The sequence below is a fragment of the Peromyscus maniculatus genome, chromosome 1 (assembly GCF_049852395.1).
Source record: "Peromyscus maniculatus bairdii isolate BWxNUB_F1_BW_parent chromosome 1, HU_Pman_BW_mat_3.1, whole genome shotgun sequence".
Taxonomy (NCBI): Eukaryota; Metazoa; Chordata; class Mammalia; order Rodentia; family Cricetidae; genus Peromyscus; species Peromyscus maniculatus.
The window spans coordinates 137,400,613-137,418,062 of NC_134852.1; the positions used below are offsets into that span (position 1 = coordinate 137,400,613).

Genomic DNA, 17,450 nt, shown 5'->3' on the forward strand with positions numbered 1-17,450 from the left:
GGAGGGACCGGGGAGCCTCCCAGCCGCCCGAGCCGCCCCGAGCGCGAGACCCTCGAGACGGCCGCTGATTGGCTGGCGGTGGTGCAGGTGGTGGGCGCGCGGGAGACCGGGCGGCCTCGCTTCCCCCACTTGAGCGCCTCCGCCCCCCACTTCCCTCTGCCCGCAGCCGTTATTTCGCGCGCACGCGCACACAGCACCGATGGCGTCCTGAGCAGCGTGGGGAGCGCGCCCAGGGAGTTACGGCGGGGCGGGGTTTGAGCAGAAGCGCGTGCCCGCCTAACGGTCGTCGTGCTTAGGCTTTGGCTCCAGCTTTTTGATTCATGTCGGCCACCGTCCCCTCCCCACCCCAGAGGTTTATTTACAATCGCGGACGCGTTCGGGGTTTCCCGAAGATGGCGCCCAGATAAGTGTCCCGCAGAGCTCGATCCCGGTCCCAAGGGCAACTGTGACTCCCACCCGGGCCCCGCCATCCCTAAAAACCAGGCTCAAGCACGGAATAAAATCTGTATTTACACGAAGACGTCATTATACAGGGGTTTTAAAAGGGAAAGGTAGTGTTAAGAGCTGGTAGTCAGGAGGGGCCACAGTGCTGGCCGGCGGCCAAGCCCAGGAGGTTCGCCTGCAAGAGAGAGTGAGGTGCGTCAGCCCGGCAGCCGGGGTAGGGTAGGGTAGGGGGGCGGTGGGGTGGGGCGGGGCGCAGCGCGCAGGCGGTAGGGAAAGGGCAGAGATGTCCTTACCTTCAGGAAAGACTCCACCTGCTTTCCAGAAATGCCTTCCACCTGTTCCAGGTCCTCCACCTAGAGGACAGCAGCGGTGAGGAGGTGGACAAGGAGCGGGACACCCTCTCCACCTGCCCCCTAGGCTGGTACCTTGCTGAAGGGGCCATGGAGCTCCCTCCAGCCCAGGATGAGTTGGGCCTTCTTCTGGCCAATGAGCTGCAGGCTGCGCAGATCTCGGGCTGAGCCTTCATTCAGCAGATCCAATAATTTTTTGCGTCCATGTGCCAGTAACTCTGGGCTAATCTGTAGCTCCCAGCAGTCCTCAGCCTTTTCCACAGGCTTGGACTCTTGTGATGGCTCCAGCTATGAGGTGACAGGAATGACAGCAAAGGCCTGTGGATCACCGCCAAGACCAGGCGCCTAACCCTCTCCAGCCTCCCGTTCTGGTACTAAGTTTGCTGGACTTCTGGGCTCTAGTTTATAGTGAGCGAGCAGGAGCTAGGCCGCATACTAGATCTAGTCAGGAGCCAACCCAAGGGCAAGGGCATCGAAAAGAGGAAACCGACCAATGGTGGATACCCACTCTGTGAGATGCACACATCCAGTATCCTATGCAAAAGGTTCCCAGCTGGAGAACCGGGGTGGGGTCGGGCTCACCTTTCTTTTGTGGCCTTTCTTGAGAATGTGAATCTTTGACTCCGCCTGCTTCTGAACTGAAAGCAGGAATTAGGAGCTGGTCAGGCACAGGTCATCTCTCTCCCTTCCCACTTCCCTGGTAGCCATTGCTACTCCCATTTCTCCAACCTCGAGCTTTTTTTCTTTTGAGACAGGGTCTCACTCTATGACCAAGGCTAACCTGGAATTTAGAGCGATCCTCTGCCTCACCCTCCCGAGTGCTGGATTACAGGTGTGTGCCACCATATTCAGCCAATCAATACCCTGCTGTCTTAACTGCCATGACAAGCAGCCAGGGCTTCTTCAGACGCGGGGGAGGGGATGAGTGAGACATTTCTGAGACCCTGGGTCTCCGGGGACCCTGGGCCAAACTTACTTAGCTGCAGAGGCATCACCACTGCCCTTTTCAGGGGCCTTGCCGATGTGCCTGGACCAGAAGGGAGGGGCTGGGGCGTTGCCGGGGTGTTCTCTTTCTCCTTTGGGTCCAGCACCTCCTGGGCCAGCACCTTGGCCTCCAGTTCTTTTTGCTTCATCTTAAGCCTCTGTTGGAAAGGATCATGGGAAGCTGGGACTCAGCCCCGGCCCCAAAGCAGTGGGTTAGGAAGGGGACAGGCAGAGAGCTCTGCCGTCCAGGAGGATAGAGGTAGGACCAGCAGGAGAATCAACGAGACAGTTCAAAATAACTAAGGGCATTCGTATGATCAAAGGGCCACCTGAGACAGAGGAAGTCTTCAAGCAAGGAGGTTTTTTTTTTTCTAAGACAATGTCTCACCATGTGCCTACGGCAGGCCTGGAACTTGGTATGTAGATCAGACCAACCTCAAACTCACGAAGAGAGCTGCCTGCTCTCTTTTTTTGTGTGTGGGTGTTTTGCCTGCATGTCTGTCTGTGCGCCGTGTGTGCCTGGTGCCCTTGTGGTTAGAAGACAGGGCTGGGTCCCTGGCACTGGAGTTACAGGTAGTCATGTGCTGCCATGTGGGTGCTAGGAACTGAGCCAGTGTTCTTACTGCTGAGTCAGTCTCTAGCCCCGGGTGATATTTTTATTATTTATGAGGATGTACTTGTGTCTGTGTATGACAAAAGACATCAGAGGCGTAGGCTCCCTGAAGCTGAAAGCTGCAGGCAGTTGTGAGCTGTCTGAGGTGTTAGGAGTCAAAATCTGGTCCTCTGTAAGAACAATAGATGCTCTTAACCACTGAGCCATTCTCTAGCCCCAGGGAATGATTATTAATTTGGATCCCCCCACCCCTCTTATCTGATCTTAACTGTTTCTTAACCCAGGTTTGAACCCTAGCACCCACATGGCAGCTCATAACTGTCTTTTGACTCCAGACCCAGGGTATCCTGCACCCTCTTCTGGCCTACCATGGGCACTACACACACGTAGTTCACAGCCATACATGTCAGCATAAAACCCATATATATATATTTATATATAAATAAATCTTATGAAACCTGGACCAGCATCTAAGTGTCCTTCTCTGTCCGAAGATACTAGGAATACTTCTCAAAGCTGATTGGAATATTAGGTCACCTTCCCCAACAATTACCTCAATCTCCAAGTCCTTTTCCTCCACTGTCTTAATGAGTACCATTCGCTCTCGCTTTGGGGTATTCAGTAGAGGTGTCCCTTGGCTCCCCTGAGAGCCCAGCAAACGATCCAAGCTCAGGAGGTTCTCCAGCATGGCTGGGTCCATATTGCTTAGTTTCTGTAAGAGGCTGAGTAGAAAAAAGGTTACTCCCACCTACCTCCTCTCTCTCATCACCTCCAGTAGAGCAGGACTACCTTTGTCATGCCTTAACTTGGTGTTATCTGTATGGCAACTCTAAACAGTTAACTAGCCTCTGAGTATAGTAAATGGGTGAAGTAAACTCCCAGGGATGCCAGGTTAGCAGATGAAAAGCAGTTACGATGCACTGGATGCCACACATTAGGGCCCTACCATACTGCCTTGTCTAGGAGGCACTTGCGTGTGATAAAGAAAAAGAGACAGAGAGCTGGGGAGGTAACTCAGCAATTAAAATACTCGCCATGCAAGCAAGGGGTCTAGAGGTTGGAGAGCCACAGAAACTGCCCAGTGGGTGTGACAGCCTGCCTCTAATCCCAGCCTCAGAAGGCAGACATAGGACGCCCCCAAGCAAGCTGGCCACAACAGGGAGTTCTCAAGCCTCCCCACATTCACATGCACACCACAAACACATGAAAAATGAGAGTAAGAGCTGAGGGCGTGGCCATCTGGAAGCAAGCTGGGGATGCTCCACAGAAGAGGTCCTCATTAGGAGGTATACGACAGCTACTAGAGACAGGAGGAGATGCCCTGATCCAGTGGGCTGTCCACAGAAGAGTCTTGTTCCAGCAGTCCTGGCTCTCCAAGCACAGTAACTTCTACCCATCCTTGTTCTGCCTGAGATCGTCACCCTCACCCCCGGTGAAAATTGTCTTTCAAAGTGCCTCTGCCTCCCAAGTGCTGGGATTAAAGGCTTGGGATTAACTGTCTGCTGCCATTCTTTTCTGTATTATCTACCTGGCTTTATAAACTTAGGTTCCCCTTCTCCTACAAGTGAATCCTCAAGGTCAGGGTCTGAGTTTGATATGCCCCATTTCTGAGCTTGCCCTTATCCAGAGTAACAGTTTGGCCCTTTGGTGAGTTTAGAACAGGTCTTAGAGTGAATGAATTCATTGGGGAAAAGGCACACAGCTGCTTTGCTCAAGGATTTGACAGGCTAGACCTCTTGTCAGCTCACAGCTATTCCAGATTCTGCAGGGAAGGCCTGCCTCTCACCTTAGTTTCTGGGAGGCAGAAGCTGGAGCTGCTATAGACTCAGGGCTCCCAGTTGATTCTTCTTCAGGGCCTTTGGCTTTCTTTGCCTCTGACGGGCCTAACAGTTCTTTCTGAGACAGCTTAACAGGTGCCAAGGCTGAGAAGATTGGAGGGACATAAAGGAGAATCAAAGTGGTCAGCCTCAGTGCCGGTGCTCAGCGGTTTGGGCAAAGTCCCCATTGTCCTGCCCATTCCATTCTGTCTTCCCCAATCCTCACCATGAGGCTGCAGACTCTCATTGGTGAAAGGCCGGTTAATCACCTCCTTGGACCTAGCAGTGAAGTTCAATGCTGAGACTGTATCCTGGTAAAAACGCCTTTCAGGAGCAATGTTGGCAATAATGATGCTGTGAGCTGAGCCACCCAGAGAGTCCTGAGGGGTAAGGATTGGAGTATGGTTCAGACTCCCAGCCTTCCTATTCCTTGACAACGGTTCCCACTACCCTAACCAGCAGGCCTAAGAGCCGCCTTCTCTATCCCTTTTGACCCAATGTGGGTTGACATGACCTGCAATAAGCGAGTGAGCTTGCTGTCCCGGTATGGTATGCGAGGGAGGCCCTGGTTTAATGCGTCCACCACTTTGCCCAGTACAAAGAGGGAGGTGTTGATGGCTCCACTCTCTTTGAGCCGAATGCCCTGGTTGCCTGTGCGACGGTTGTCCTCGGAACCAGCCAAATCAATAAGGTAGAGTTTTCCTTCCCGCTGGCGAAATGGAGCCAAACGTTCGCGCTGACCCACCTAGGGGAAGAGCAAGGGGCCCAGACTTAGCTTAGGCTTCAGGGGCTTGCCAGGTCCTTGTGTCAGCGGGCCTTACCTTGACCAGGAGCACTGCGTGACTGCGCGAAGACCGCTGGTTAAGCCGGGTGGCTCCTACCACGCGATTTTTACTGGCTGGGAGAAAGTGCTGCTCAAAGTCAGAGAAGGTAGTGATGTGCTTCTCTGTGAGGCCGGGAATCAGGATGTTTCCTCGACAGTCTTCACGGATCGCTAGGTCTCCTGCGGCGGGGTCCAAGAGGTCTAATACCTATGTGGGCAGTGACAGTAAGGCCACCTCTCCAGGAACAGGGTGCTTGCTCATGGGGATTAGGAGTCTTCTCTCGGCTGGATCTGACACCCAACCCCATCTTTCCAGGTCTCATTACCCCTCCTCATACTAGAGCAGAGCTTCATGTTCTACAAGGCACTCTTATTTTGACACCTCACCTTTTCCTGGTAGATCTCTAAATAGGACATAGTGACAGAAAGGTCCCACGGCCGGCCCTCTGCACTTTCTTCCCTCGTAATCTGCAGGAGGTCCATGAGCGCTCTGGGAATCACTCCAGGCTGTTCTGGGCTGCCCAGCATTGTGTGTGTCTTCCCTAGGAAAAGAGCAGAGGAAGCTGTGAAGTGTCCTCGGTCCCCAGCCCTCGCTCACGTACAGCTCGCTCTCTTCTGGTGTTCTCACCTGCCCCAGTGGGCCCGTAGGCGAGCACACTGGCATTCTGCCCTTCCAGCAGGTGCCTCAGAATGGGCTGCACAGAGCCCACATAGATGTCCTGCTGAGTGCTCTTCTCCCCATAGAAGGCATCGAACCTGTGGGCAGGAGAGAGGAGGGCGTCAGCAGGGCGTTAGATTGACACCCCAACCGAGATGAGGCTGGCTTTTAAGGCCCTGTCCCAGTTCTTGACCAAAGACCTGGAAAGTGTCCCTGGAAAATCTACTTTATTCTAGTCACTGTGCTGACATTAGGGAACAAAATTAATCTCACATAGCAATCTGGTAGGCCAGTACCCATATTTTGCAATGACTCAGGAGACAAAGATAAGAACACACTAGAAAGAATAAATGATTCTGCTGGGAGAAGGAAGTGTTGCCAAACAGAAGGACACAGCAACAAGACCTGGTGTTTTGTGTAGTAATTTTCATTTTGGAGGGAAGCCTAAACTCAGGAAGTGAGCAAGGCAAAGGCTTCAGGAAGTCCCCAAGACTGACAGGTAAACGAGGCACCTCCCTCCCCACCCTATAAAGCAGTAAGGGCTGCTGAGAGTCACTCTCATCCTGGAAGAAGCAGAGGCCAGTTGAGTTGCTTGGAAAAGGCTTACCACCTGCAGCTGTTCAGGGTTCTCCAGGTTCCTAGCTTTTGTGAGCTGTCAGCTATCCTGGGGTGGGCTTTGGTGATGCAATTGTCTGTGAGTCATTTCTGCTGCTGTAGTAACTTACTTACTATAACTTACATATTCCTGTGAGTCAACCCAATAAAACTTACTGGACCACCAAGCTGGATGTTGGTGGTATCCTTACTTTGGTCTGTGGCGAGTAGACATTTGTTTCTATATCCGCAGTAACAGTGTCACACGTGTGGTGTGAAAGGGCTTCCCAACATTTCTCTTGAGGTCACACTTGACCAGGGTAGACACAAGGCTGGTCTAGATTCAAACACAGCTCACTCACCGCACTGTGACTTAGAATTCAATGCATGCTGACAAGAGAAGACTGGAAAGGAATGGGAGCCCAACTATTAAGGACCTAGAACTGGCACAACCTAACTTTCTATAAGAAAATAAATCAGACAACAAATATTTTAGGTCTTGTGACCATGTGGTTCCTTTCATAACCACTTAATTGTAAGGCTAGTCAAACAGCCACATTATGTAAATAAACGATAAAACTTTATTTGCAGAAAAGTCTCTTGAGCTGGGCATGGCAGCACACACCTGTGATCCCAGCACTTAGGAGGGCACGAGAATCAAGAGTACGTGGCCAGCCTGTGTTTTATACGAGGTTGTTTTAAAAACAAACAAATAAACAGACAAAAATAAAACAGCCAAATGGAAGACACCTAGTTGGACTTGACCTGCAGGCTGTGGTTTGCCACCCTCAAGGCCAGACTAACAGGCCAAATTTAAACTTTAAAACTGCTGTGGAATAATCCCTTTGTACACTGTGATTGGTTTAATAAAGAAGCTGACTGTTAGGTGGGAGAGCCGAACTGAGAATGCTGGGAAGGAGAAGGGTAGAGAGAGTCACCAGCCAGAAGGAGGAGTCAGACACACAAAATGGGATAGAGGTGAAAGCCACAAGCCTCAGGGTAGCACATAGATTAATAAAAATGGGTTAAACTGTAAGAGCTGGTTAGTAACAAGCCTGAGCTATTGGCCGAGCATTTGTAGTCAATACTGAGCCTCTGAGTGATTATTTGAGAGTGGCTGCGGGACAGAAACTCCACAGAAACTTTAAGCAGTTGTCCTCTTGTGTGCCATTCCTAAATCTGCAGTCTTCTTTGGATTGCCCACCACATCTGTTTTCCACCCTTTCCATGTATTTTCTACAACCTAGCCGGGACTACACTGCTCCTTCCTCCCTTTATCCCAATGTCCCCAAGACTGACATTCAGTTCAACCTCTAGCCTTTCTCTACAGTATTCACTATATACCACGAACACCCAAACAATCATATGAAGGTTTGGGGGACAAAGCTTTGCCTAGTAAGGCATAGGACAGATCTCAGAAACCGGGAAAGTGATAGAGTGAGCAGGCCTAGACAGAGAAGTGGCTTGAAGCTTACTGATACTTGAGTGTCTCCTGGTATTTCCTCCAGTTGGCCACCTCAAGAGAGCAGCTGTCTATGCCACGTACACAGGGGGCTTCGCTCGCTCTTGTTGCTTCATCCATAAATGGCCGCAGTCGTACAGCTACCCTTACTCGAGCTGGAGGTGGGCGGCGGCTAGCCCCTACCTTGCTTAGACAGCGACCAGCTCCTGGAAGAGACCAGCTTTAGGTGTTAAAATTTTGTAGAAGCACAGAGAAACAGGAACCAACTTTGCTGGGAGGATGCCTTTTACTTAAGGGGAAGCTAAACCTAAGACAGATATAAGCAGGTGGGTTGTTTGGAATTCAGACTTCTGCCCTTCATCTGACACATACTACACCCTGTGCTTACAAGGCACTTGAACATCCAGTTTTCATTTGCTGCTTATGACAACTTGAAAGTAAGGAGAAAGCAGATAAAAATGTGCAGTAGAAACTAAGATGCAGCCAGGCGGTGGTGGTGCATGTCTTTAATCCTAACACTTGGGAGGCAGAGGCAGGCAGACCGCTCTCTGAGTTTGAGGCCAGTCTGGTCTACACAGAGCAAGTTCCAGGACAGTCAAGGCTACACAGAGAAACCCTGCCTTGAAAAACAAACAAACAAACAAACAACCAGAAAACTAAGATGTAAAACTTTACTGGCTTGTGGAAAACACGGCCAAGAGCCTGCTTTGCCTGTTTCCTAGGTGAGGAGAGACAAAAGCACCATGGAAGCTCAGTGATCAGCACAAGGGGAGGGGTGTGTGCGATGAGGGGGCTGGCTCTTCAGATAGCTGGATTTCAATTCCAGCTCAAACCTGTAACCATGATTGGCTTGTGACCTTTGGCTAATGGCTTAACATCCATGTATCTTGGTTTTCTTGTCAATCAGCCTCTGCTCAAATTCCACTTACAACTAAATTAGGGATTTTTTTAAAAAAATTACTATGCCCCAGCTTTCTCACCTGTAAAATAGGAATAAACAAAAATACCTACTCACTAGGCGATGGTGGCACACACCTTTAATCCCAGTACTTGGGAGGCAGAGGCAGGTGGACCTTTGTGAGTTCCAGGCCAGTCTGGTCTACAGAGCAAGTTCCAGGACAGCCAAGGCTAAACAGAGAAACCCTGTCTCAAAAAACAAAAACAAACACACACACAAAAAAACCTACTCATTGGCATTGTTAGAATAATGAAAGAAATTCACATAAAAGTGATTCTCTCCCAGTACTTGATTTAAGAAGAAATCCTGTTTCACTTATTTATTTGGTGGTTGTTTTGTTTTGAATTAGTTTATCTGAGTATTCTGCCTGCCTGGCTGTATAAGCATGACATGTGTGCCAACAGATGGTTATGAGCCACCACGTCCACATGAAAGCTGAGGGCTGAACCCAGGTCCTCTATAAGAACAGCAAGTGGGGCTGGAGAGCTGACTCAGCAGTCAAGGGCACTGACTGGTCTTGCAGAGGACTCTGGGTTCTATTCCTAGCACCTATGTGTCTGCTCACAGCTGTCTATAACTTCAGTCCCAAGGGAATTTGATGCCCTCTCTGACCCCCACAAATACCAGGCACTCTCATGGTGTACATTCATACATGCAAGTAAACACACTCATGCACATAAAAATAACAAAAGAAATCTAAAAACAGCCAAGTGGTAGAGGCAGCAGTGTACGCCTTTAATCCTAACACTTGGGAGGCAGAGGCAGGCAGACCTGTGTTTGGGGCCAGTCCGGTCTACAGAGCAAGTTCCAGGACAGCCTGGGCTATACAGAGAAACCCTGTCTAGAAAAACAAAAATAAATAAATAAATCTAAAAAAAAAAAAAAAAAAAAAAAAAAAGTAAGAACAGCAAGTGCTCTTACCCCAAAGCCATCTCTCCAGCCCCTTGTTTTTGAGATAAGGACTCACTATGTAGTCCAGATAGCTCAGAATTCAAGTGCTGGAATTACAAGCATATGTTACTAGATCCAGTCTAAGTGCTTTGTTTTATATACACCCCCTACTTCCCACTTAAAGGCATAGTGTAAAGGATTTAGGCCAGGGATTCTCAACCTGTGGGCCTTGACTCTTTTTGTGGCCGAAGGACCCTTTCACAGAGGTCTCCTAAGACTATCAGAAAACACAGATACTTACATGATTCATAACAGTAGCAAAATTACAGTTACAAAGTAGCACCGAAAACAATTTTATGGTTGGGGGTCACTACAACGTGAGGAACTGATTTAAAGGGTCCCAGCATTAGGAAGTTTGAGAACTATTGGTCTAGGCAATCTGCCCCTCCTTTAAGAGCTTGTTGGTGACAAAGCTTTAAATGAAGGTCTAATTCTGAAGTCCATACATGAATTAGCAGACCCTCTTCTGTGTATACTATGACATTTGGAATCAAAGACAAATTCTGCTTGGTAGCTATCTAACCCTGATAAAGTCACTTAGCCACTCCAAACTTCATTTCTCTCTACAAAAATAATAACAGTATTTATTACAGAACATCCACTCAGACTAAATATGTATACAAAGTGTTCAGCATAGTGCCCTGCAAGCTTCAATGTTAGTTGTTGCTTTTATGATTATTATTCTTTCTTAACACACTTTAATCTCAACAACTAGTCGGCAGACTCCTAAGGGACCTTTATACTGCTAGATCCAGCAGGCACGCTCAGTCTCAGTCTGAATCCCATGTGAATTAAACCCTCTTATGAGACATGCTTTTCCCTTGGTTCCTATGCCATCCCTTCCCCTGATTGTTTTACTAGTTTTCTGATCTTCCTTAGTTTAACAGTGTTAAATGTTCTGTTCTACACCTTGTCAACTTCTGTACCACTAGCATTTTGAGTTGTCTAATTCTTTGTTGTGGGGCTGTCACATTACAGACTGTTTAACATATACCCACTAGATCCCAGAAGCATTCTCCTTCTTCATCTCCAGGTTGTAACAAGCAAAACAGGTCTCTCCAGACACTTGTACATGTTCACTGGGTACAAATGTCATCCCTAGACCAGATAGGGTCGATTCACTGCACAGGCACAGGCACCTACTCTGTTGGCACCAATGATCTTTTTCTCCTCTTTTTAAACGATCATCTTCAAGCCTCTTCAAGCCGATGATGCCTCTGACCTTCACATCAGATAGCATCTTCCATCACAGACCCTCCTTCCAAGCTGCCGTCTATCTTCTCTTGGGTGGTTCACAGGTACCTACCTCAAATTCCACCTGCACTAAACTGACCCTTACCCCACTCTTTGCAACAGTTTTCTCACTTTGCTTTCTAACATCCACAAATAGCTCAGACCCCCAAACAGGAATTTTTAAGTGTCTTCTTTCTTCCACATAATCATCAATACCTGTTAGCTCTTAATTTAAAATTTATTTAATATTATGTATGTCTGCGTACCACTATGCTGGCTAGTTTTTTTGTTTGTTTGTTTGTTTTTTTTTGTTTTTCGAGACAGGGTTCCTCTATGTAGCTTTGCGCCTTTCCTGGAACTCACTTGGTAGCCCAGGCTGGCCTCAAACTCACAGAGATCCGTCTGCCTCTGCCTCCCGAGTGCTGGGATTAAAGGCGTGTGCCACCACCGCCCGGCTGCTGGCTAGTTTTATGTCAACTTGACATAAGCCAGAGTTATCTGAAAGGAGAGAACCTCAACTGAGACAAGTGCCACCATAAGATCCAGCGGTAGAGCATTTTCTTAGTCAGTGATTGATGGCGGAAGGCCCAGCTCATTGTTGGTGGAGCCATCTCTGGACTGGTGACTGGGGTCTATAAGAAAGCAGGCTGAACAAACCATGAGCAGCCAGTAAGCAGCACTCCTCCACGGCCTCTGCATCAGCTCCTGCTTCCGGGTTCCTGTTCTGCTTGAGTTCCTGCCCTGAATTCTTCCGATGATGGATTGATTACAGTGTGGAAATGTGAGCCAAACAAGCCCTACTCCCCCCCCCACACACACACTTGCTTTTGGTTGTGGTGTTTTACCACAGCAATGCTAACTCTAACTAAGAGGAGCCATATGTGCTTGGTGCCTGTGTAAGCTAGAAGAGGATATCAGATCTTCGGAAACTGGAGTGACAGATGGTTGTGAGCTACCATGTGGGTGCTGGGAACCCAATCAGGATCCTCTGAAGAGCATCCAGTTTCCTTAGCCATTGAGCCATCTCTCTCTAGCCTCAGTTCTATCTTTTAAAATACTTGTTTTTGTTTTTTTTTTTGACAAAGGCTGCCTTGGCCTCCTGATGTTAGGATTACACCAGTGGCAGGCTTTAACTCTTCTTTGTGTGTGCAGACCCACACGTCTCTGTGTGAATGCATGTGGGCACAGAGGCCAAAGATCAGACTCTGGTGTTCCCCAAGATGGGATGGAATGCGGGTCCTATGACAAGTGCTTTACCAGACTACGCCATCTTCCCAGCTACTCCTCTTTTGTGAAGAGAAAAAGGAATCAAGAACATTTTGACCTTCTTTGTCTTAACACTTGTTCTTTTTGTCCTTTTCAAGGCTGAGTAAAATCCTGCCCAAACTTTGAAACCTACTTTAATCACCATTTTCATATTTCCTTATCTGTTTATGTGTATGAGGGCTTTGCTTGCTTATGTGTATGTGCACGGCGTGCATGCCCGATGCCCTCGAATCCCCGGGAACTGGAGTTACAGAGTTGTGAGCCTCCACGTGGGTGCTGGGAACTGAAACCAGCTCCTCTGGAAGAGCAACAAGGCCAGCCCTAACTATCATCTTCTTCTCTTTTCCTTTCTTTTTGTTGTTGTTGTTTTGGTTTTTCAAGACAAGGTTTCCTCTGTGTAGCCCTGCCTGTCCCGGAACTCACTCTGTAGCCCAGGCTGTCCTCAAACTCAGAGATCTGACTGCCTCTGCCTCCTGAGTGCTGGGATTAAAGATGTGGGCCAATGCTGCCCCATGTATATCATTTTCTTAATAAAGCCTTCTCAAAATACCCACGGGTTTGTTTCAGATTCTATACTACAAGTTTATGCCTACCAAGCATTGCCTTCATCATATTACATTATTTTATGAGACTGCTTGAAAACAATCGTAACCTCCTCTAGGAAAGGGGCAATATGCAAACACTTCCGTGTTTACTGTATACCAGACACAATGGGTTTCAGCCTGTGATTTGGCATAATCGTCAAGGGAGGTGGCATTACAATCTAGTTACCTGAGTGTGAGTTTAGACCCTCCAATATTTGCTAGTTGCGTTACCTTGAACTGAACAAGCTCATCTATGCCTGTTTCCTCTTGTCCAAGTACAGGGGGCTGGTGAACCTTAGGGATTAAGAGTGTCTACTATTCTTCCTGAGGACCTGAGTTTGGTTCTCAGCACCCACACCAGGCTCACAACCATCAGTAACTCCAGCTCGAGAGGATCCAACTTCCTCTTCTGGTCTCTGCGGGCATCCACACATAGGTGGCGCACACAGATAAAAATAAACTTTTTTTTTCTTCTTAAAAACAGAACATTAACAGTCATCACCTCAGCCCTCAGTACAAACATTAAATGATTGATTATAAAATGCTTGCAGCTGTGCCTGGGGAGAGGCGTTCTCCCCAAAGGCCGAGCACACAGTAGTTACAAGCCACATTTCGGTGAGGCATAGGCAAATCCTCTTAGAAAAGACTCTGAAACGCCTGACAGCCTTTCCAACACGAAAACAGCATCCCAGTAGCCATTCCAGGGCGAGAGGGAAAGAAACTGTCTTTCTCTTTGCCAGAATCCACCCCGCCGCCGAGGCCAGCTCCCTGAGATCTCTGGGCACCCAGACGCCACGTCCCTTCGCTACGCCGTGCTCACAGGCGGGGTGGCTGCTCGGCTTCACAGACCAAACAAACCGAAGCAGGCTCTAGCCGGGCGGGCACCAGGCCCCGCGCACTGGGTCTCAAGCCGGTTTACGCCGCCGAAGGCCGCGAGCAGAGAGCGCAGGGGCTGGCGGCGCCCACTCCCCGCCCTGCCGCCCCGCGCCACCCGGATTCTCCGGAACAACCGCTACCCAGTAAGCTCCACACAGCGATGCCTCGCCCTCCCGACCCCCGTACCTGAAGTGGCCGCCGCCATCTCCCGCCGCCTCGGCCTAGCCTTAGCCTCAGTGCTCATCCTCCCTTCTCCGGGACCCCGCTTCTCTCTTTTGAATTGCCCGGGTCCCGCCCCTCTCTCAGATTCGACCAATCACCGCTTCTTACCGCCGGACGTCTCCGTTGTGACTCGCTATAATCCCGCCTTCTTGGGCTCACTTCCGGTCCGAAAGCGACGCTTCTCAGGGATTGGCCCTGCCGCCTGTCACTAAGTGGTGAGTTCCCGAGGGTGCTGCCCCTTCAGGATTTTGACTTTGCAAGGCAAAGTGCTGGCTTCCTCCTCAGCTGTGAGTTTGGAAGCCTTGGATTGATTCTCTCTTAACGTTCCCAGCGCTGAATACACTTTTTGCCATCTGGAGCGGACACGATCTCTGTAGCCCGGGCTGTCCTGGAGCGAGCGACAGCGCAAAGGTTCCTCTGTGCTAACCTGAAATTGACACGCACACCCCTTTTCTTCTGTGGGGAAGTACCCACCCCTGTTCTAGAAATTTGGGCTTGAAATGCCTCAGCTCACTGCATGTTTCAGTTAAACTGCTTGTCTTCTCCCAGCAGCTACCAACCCGGATGCAGTTCTTCTGTGTCCAAAAGCCTTTAAAGACTCCCTGAAAAATGCATTTGAGGCTGCTCTGTGAGGAGTGTCTCTAGGTATTCGCTGGCAGCTTCATACATATTCTCAGTTCGGACTTTGGTCATGCTGGGTGGTCTTTAGGTCTCTATCCCGCAATACTGGAACTCACTCGGTAGACCAGGCTGGCCTCGAGATTACAGAAATCGAGCAGAAAGCAGAGATCTGTCTGCCTCTCTGCTCGATTAAATGGCACCAGCATGCCCTTCTGTTTCTGTTTTTGTTTTTCAAGAAAAGGTTTCTCAGCTGGATCTCTTGAGTTCAAGGCTAGCCCGAGCCTGGTCTACAAAGTGCGTTCCTAGACAGCCAGGGCTACACAGAGAAACCCTGTCTCCTTACACACACACCCCCAAAAAAAGGAGGGGGAGGAGGAGAAGAAGGAGAAAAGAAGAGGGAGGAGGAGGGAGAGAGAGAGAGAGAGAGAGAGAGAGAGAGAGAGAGAGAGAGAGAGAGAGAGAGAGAAGAGAGAAGAGAGAAGAGAGAAGAGAGGAGAAGAGAGAAGAGAGAAGAGAGAAGAGAGAAGAGAGAGAGAAGAGAAGAGAAGAAAAGAGAAAGAAAAGGGTCTCTCTGTGTAGCCCTGGCTGTCCTGAAACTCACTCTGTAGACAAGGTTGGCCTCAGACTCAGAGTTCTGCCTGTCTCTGCCTCCCCAGTGCTGGAATTAATGGCGTGTACCACTACTGCCTAGCCAGGGGTTAGAAGCTCAGCAGTAGTATCTCACTAATCATAGCACAAAGGCAGGTGGATCTCTGTGAGTTTGAGATCAGCCTGGTCTATAGAGCTTGTTCCAGGACAGTCAAGGATACACAGAGAAACCTTGTCTCAAAAGCAAACAAACAAAAAAAAAAAACCCTCAAAAAACTAAAGTTTAGAGATTATGTTCCATCTGTCAAAGGGGTATTAGAATTTAAAGTTTTGGTTATTTTTTATTTTGTGAGACAAAGTGTCTTTATGTAGCCCTGCCTGTCCCAGAACTCAACTATGGAGATTAGGCTGGACTCAAACTCACAGAGACGGGACTGCCTCTGCCTCCCTAGTGCTGGCATTAAAGACAGGAATCAAAGTTGTGTGCCACCATGCCCAGCTTGATTTAAAGGTATTGATTGGTATTGTTTACAGTTCTGGAATGGGAGCACATTCCACACAATAAAGAACTGATTGGTTATGGTCTAGAGACTTCAGATTAACTTCATTACCATGGCAACGGAGACTGAGCTGTTCCAAATTGTGGATATTACTTTTTCTGAATTCTTGGACAGAAACTTTCAGTTCCACGATGTAAAAACTTTCCATCACTCTGAATTTTTTGTTGTTGCTGTTGTTTGTTTTATTTTATGTTTTGTTTTTTGAGATAGGATCTGTCTATGGCCCTGGCTGTCCTGGAACTCACTGTATAGACCAGGCTGGACTTGAACTCACAGAGATCCTCCTGCCACTGCTTCTCTAGTGCTGGGATTAACACCCAGTTATCATACACATTATTAAAAATGTAAAAATATTTCTAAAAACAATTTTCTCCGAATCTTTAGCTCCTTCCTCTATTTTCCTGCTTCATCATGCTCACGTCTCTATTGTCCTATAACTGATGTTTTTTTTTCTTTCTCAATATTCAGTCTGATTTTTGGTTTGTTGTTGTTATTGGTTTTTGTTCTTTTGAGACAGGGTTTCTCAGACAGGTAACAGCCCTGACCATTCTGGAACTCACTCTGTAGACCAGGCTGGCCTTGAACTCACAGAGAGCCACCTGCCCCTGCCTCCTGAGTGCTGGCACTAAAGGTGTACGCCACCGCCGCCCAGTGCTCAGCAAGATTTTTACTGAAAGCAAAGCATACACACACACACACAGCAAAGCAACAAAGAGGCAGGCTCTCCAGATTGGGGGGACCCAGAGCTGGTGTCCCCAAGAACTGGCTTTTTGTCTGGCATTCTGGACTCAAACATCTGCTGCAAATGTTTCTGCATTTCCCACTCATTCCTAAACCAACTCCAGCTTAGCTTCAGCTTTTCCCAAGTCCCAGGAACTTGGTCTAAATTCCTGACCTTCTGGTTGCTAAGGATGGAGAACACTGTTCTTTTTTGGACTTCTTGAGATTAGCCCGTCCTTCAGATGTCTTTTCCTGTTTGGTGCATCATTCCTCGTGTGCATTACTTCCTAAACCCTCCATTCTCTTCTTACTCGCACCAAACAAGTGTCGGTATTCTCCATCCCTACTACAGCCTTTTTTCATTTCACATACACATAGTTCTCCATCACTGGAAATTCTTTATTTATACGCTAATAATTCGTTAGTCTATCATAGCTTTAATCCTAAATCTGGTCATTTGTAACAACGTGCATGAACCTGGAGTACATTATGCTAAGTGAAATAAGCCAGCCTCCCCCCAAAAAAAGGACGGAAAGTACATCATTACAGTTACATATGGAATCTAAAAATGTCGAACTCATGGGAGTAGAAAATAGATGATTCTGAGAAGCTAAATGAGGGGGTGGCTGAGGGAGGACAGATGCTGATCCAAGTGTGCAAAACCCCTCCTACTAGACAGGAGGGAAGTGAGAACTCCACTGCACAGAGCAGTTTTGGTGATGATAGTGCACCATGCGCTCCTGAACTGCTAAAGGAGTAGTGGTGTTTGTTTTGGAGATACAGCCTTGCCTTGTGCTGATGGACGGACTGGCACTCACTGTGTAGACCCAACTATAGCTAGAGTTTTCCTGCCTGGCCCACAGTCAGGACAAATCTCTCTCACCCGCCAGTCCCACAGCCGCTCAGACCCAACCAAGTAAACACAGAGACTTATACTGTTTACAAACTGTATGGCCGTGGCAGGCTTCTTGCTAACTGTTCTTATAGCTTAAATTAATCCATTTCCACAAATCTATACCTTGCCACGTGGCTCGTGGCTTACTGGCGTCTTCACATGCTGCTTGTTATGTCAGTGGCTGGCAGTGTCTCTCCCACTCAGCCTTCCACTTCCCAGAATTCTCCTCTC

The 17,450-nt window shown here is 48.5% G+C and overlaps 1 protein-coding gene across 3 annotated transcripts; it reads right to left on the minus strand.

Moving 5' to 3' along the window:
• Positions 1–490: 490 nt before the first annotated feature.
• Kif22 (kinesin family member 22) lies at positions 491–14,318 on the minus strand. Of its 3 annotated transcripts, none has more exons than XM_042283863.2 (14): positions 13,944–14,318; positions 7,759–7,951; positions 5,660–5,787; positions 5,419–5,573; positions 5,030–5,239; positions 4,723–4,953; positions 4,435–4,588; positions 4,178–4,313; positions 2,945–3,113; positions 1,771–1,936; positions 1,377–1,432; positions 870–1,082; positions 738–797; positions 491–619 (listed from the first exon to the last, which is right to left on the minus strand). In XM_042283863.2, exons 2-14 carry the CDS (start codon positions 7,863–7,865, stop codon positions 572–574), a joined length of 1,833 nt encoding a protein of 610 aa, XP_042139797.1. In that variant the 5' UTR covers positions 7,866–7,951; positions 13,944–14,318; the 3' UTR covers positions 491–571. The 3 variants fall into 3 exon arrangements, with proteins under 3 accessions (XP_042139797.1, XP_006977129.1, XP_076408942.1); XM_006977067.4 differs by having other exon boundaries at positions 13,800–13,967; XM_076552827.1 differs by lacking the exon at positions 13,944–14,318 and adding an exon at positions 13,240–13,342.
• Between the last annotated feature and the right edge of the window lie 3,132 nt (positions 14,319–17,450).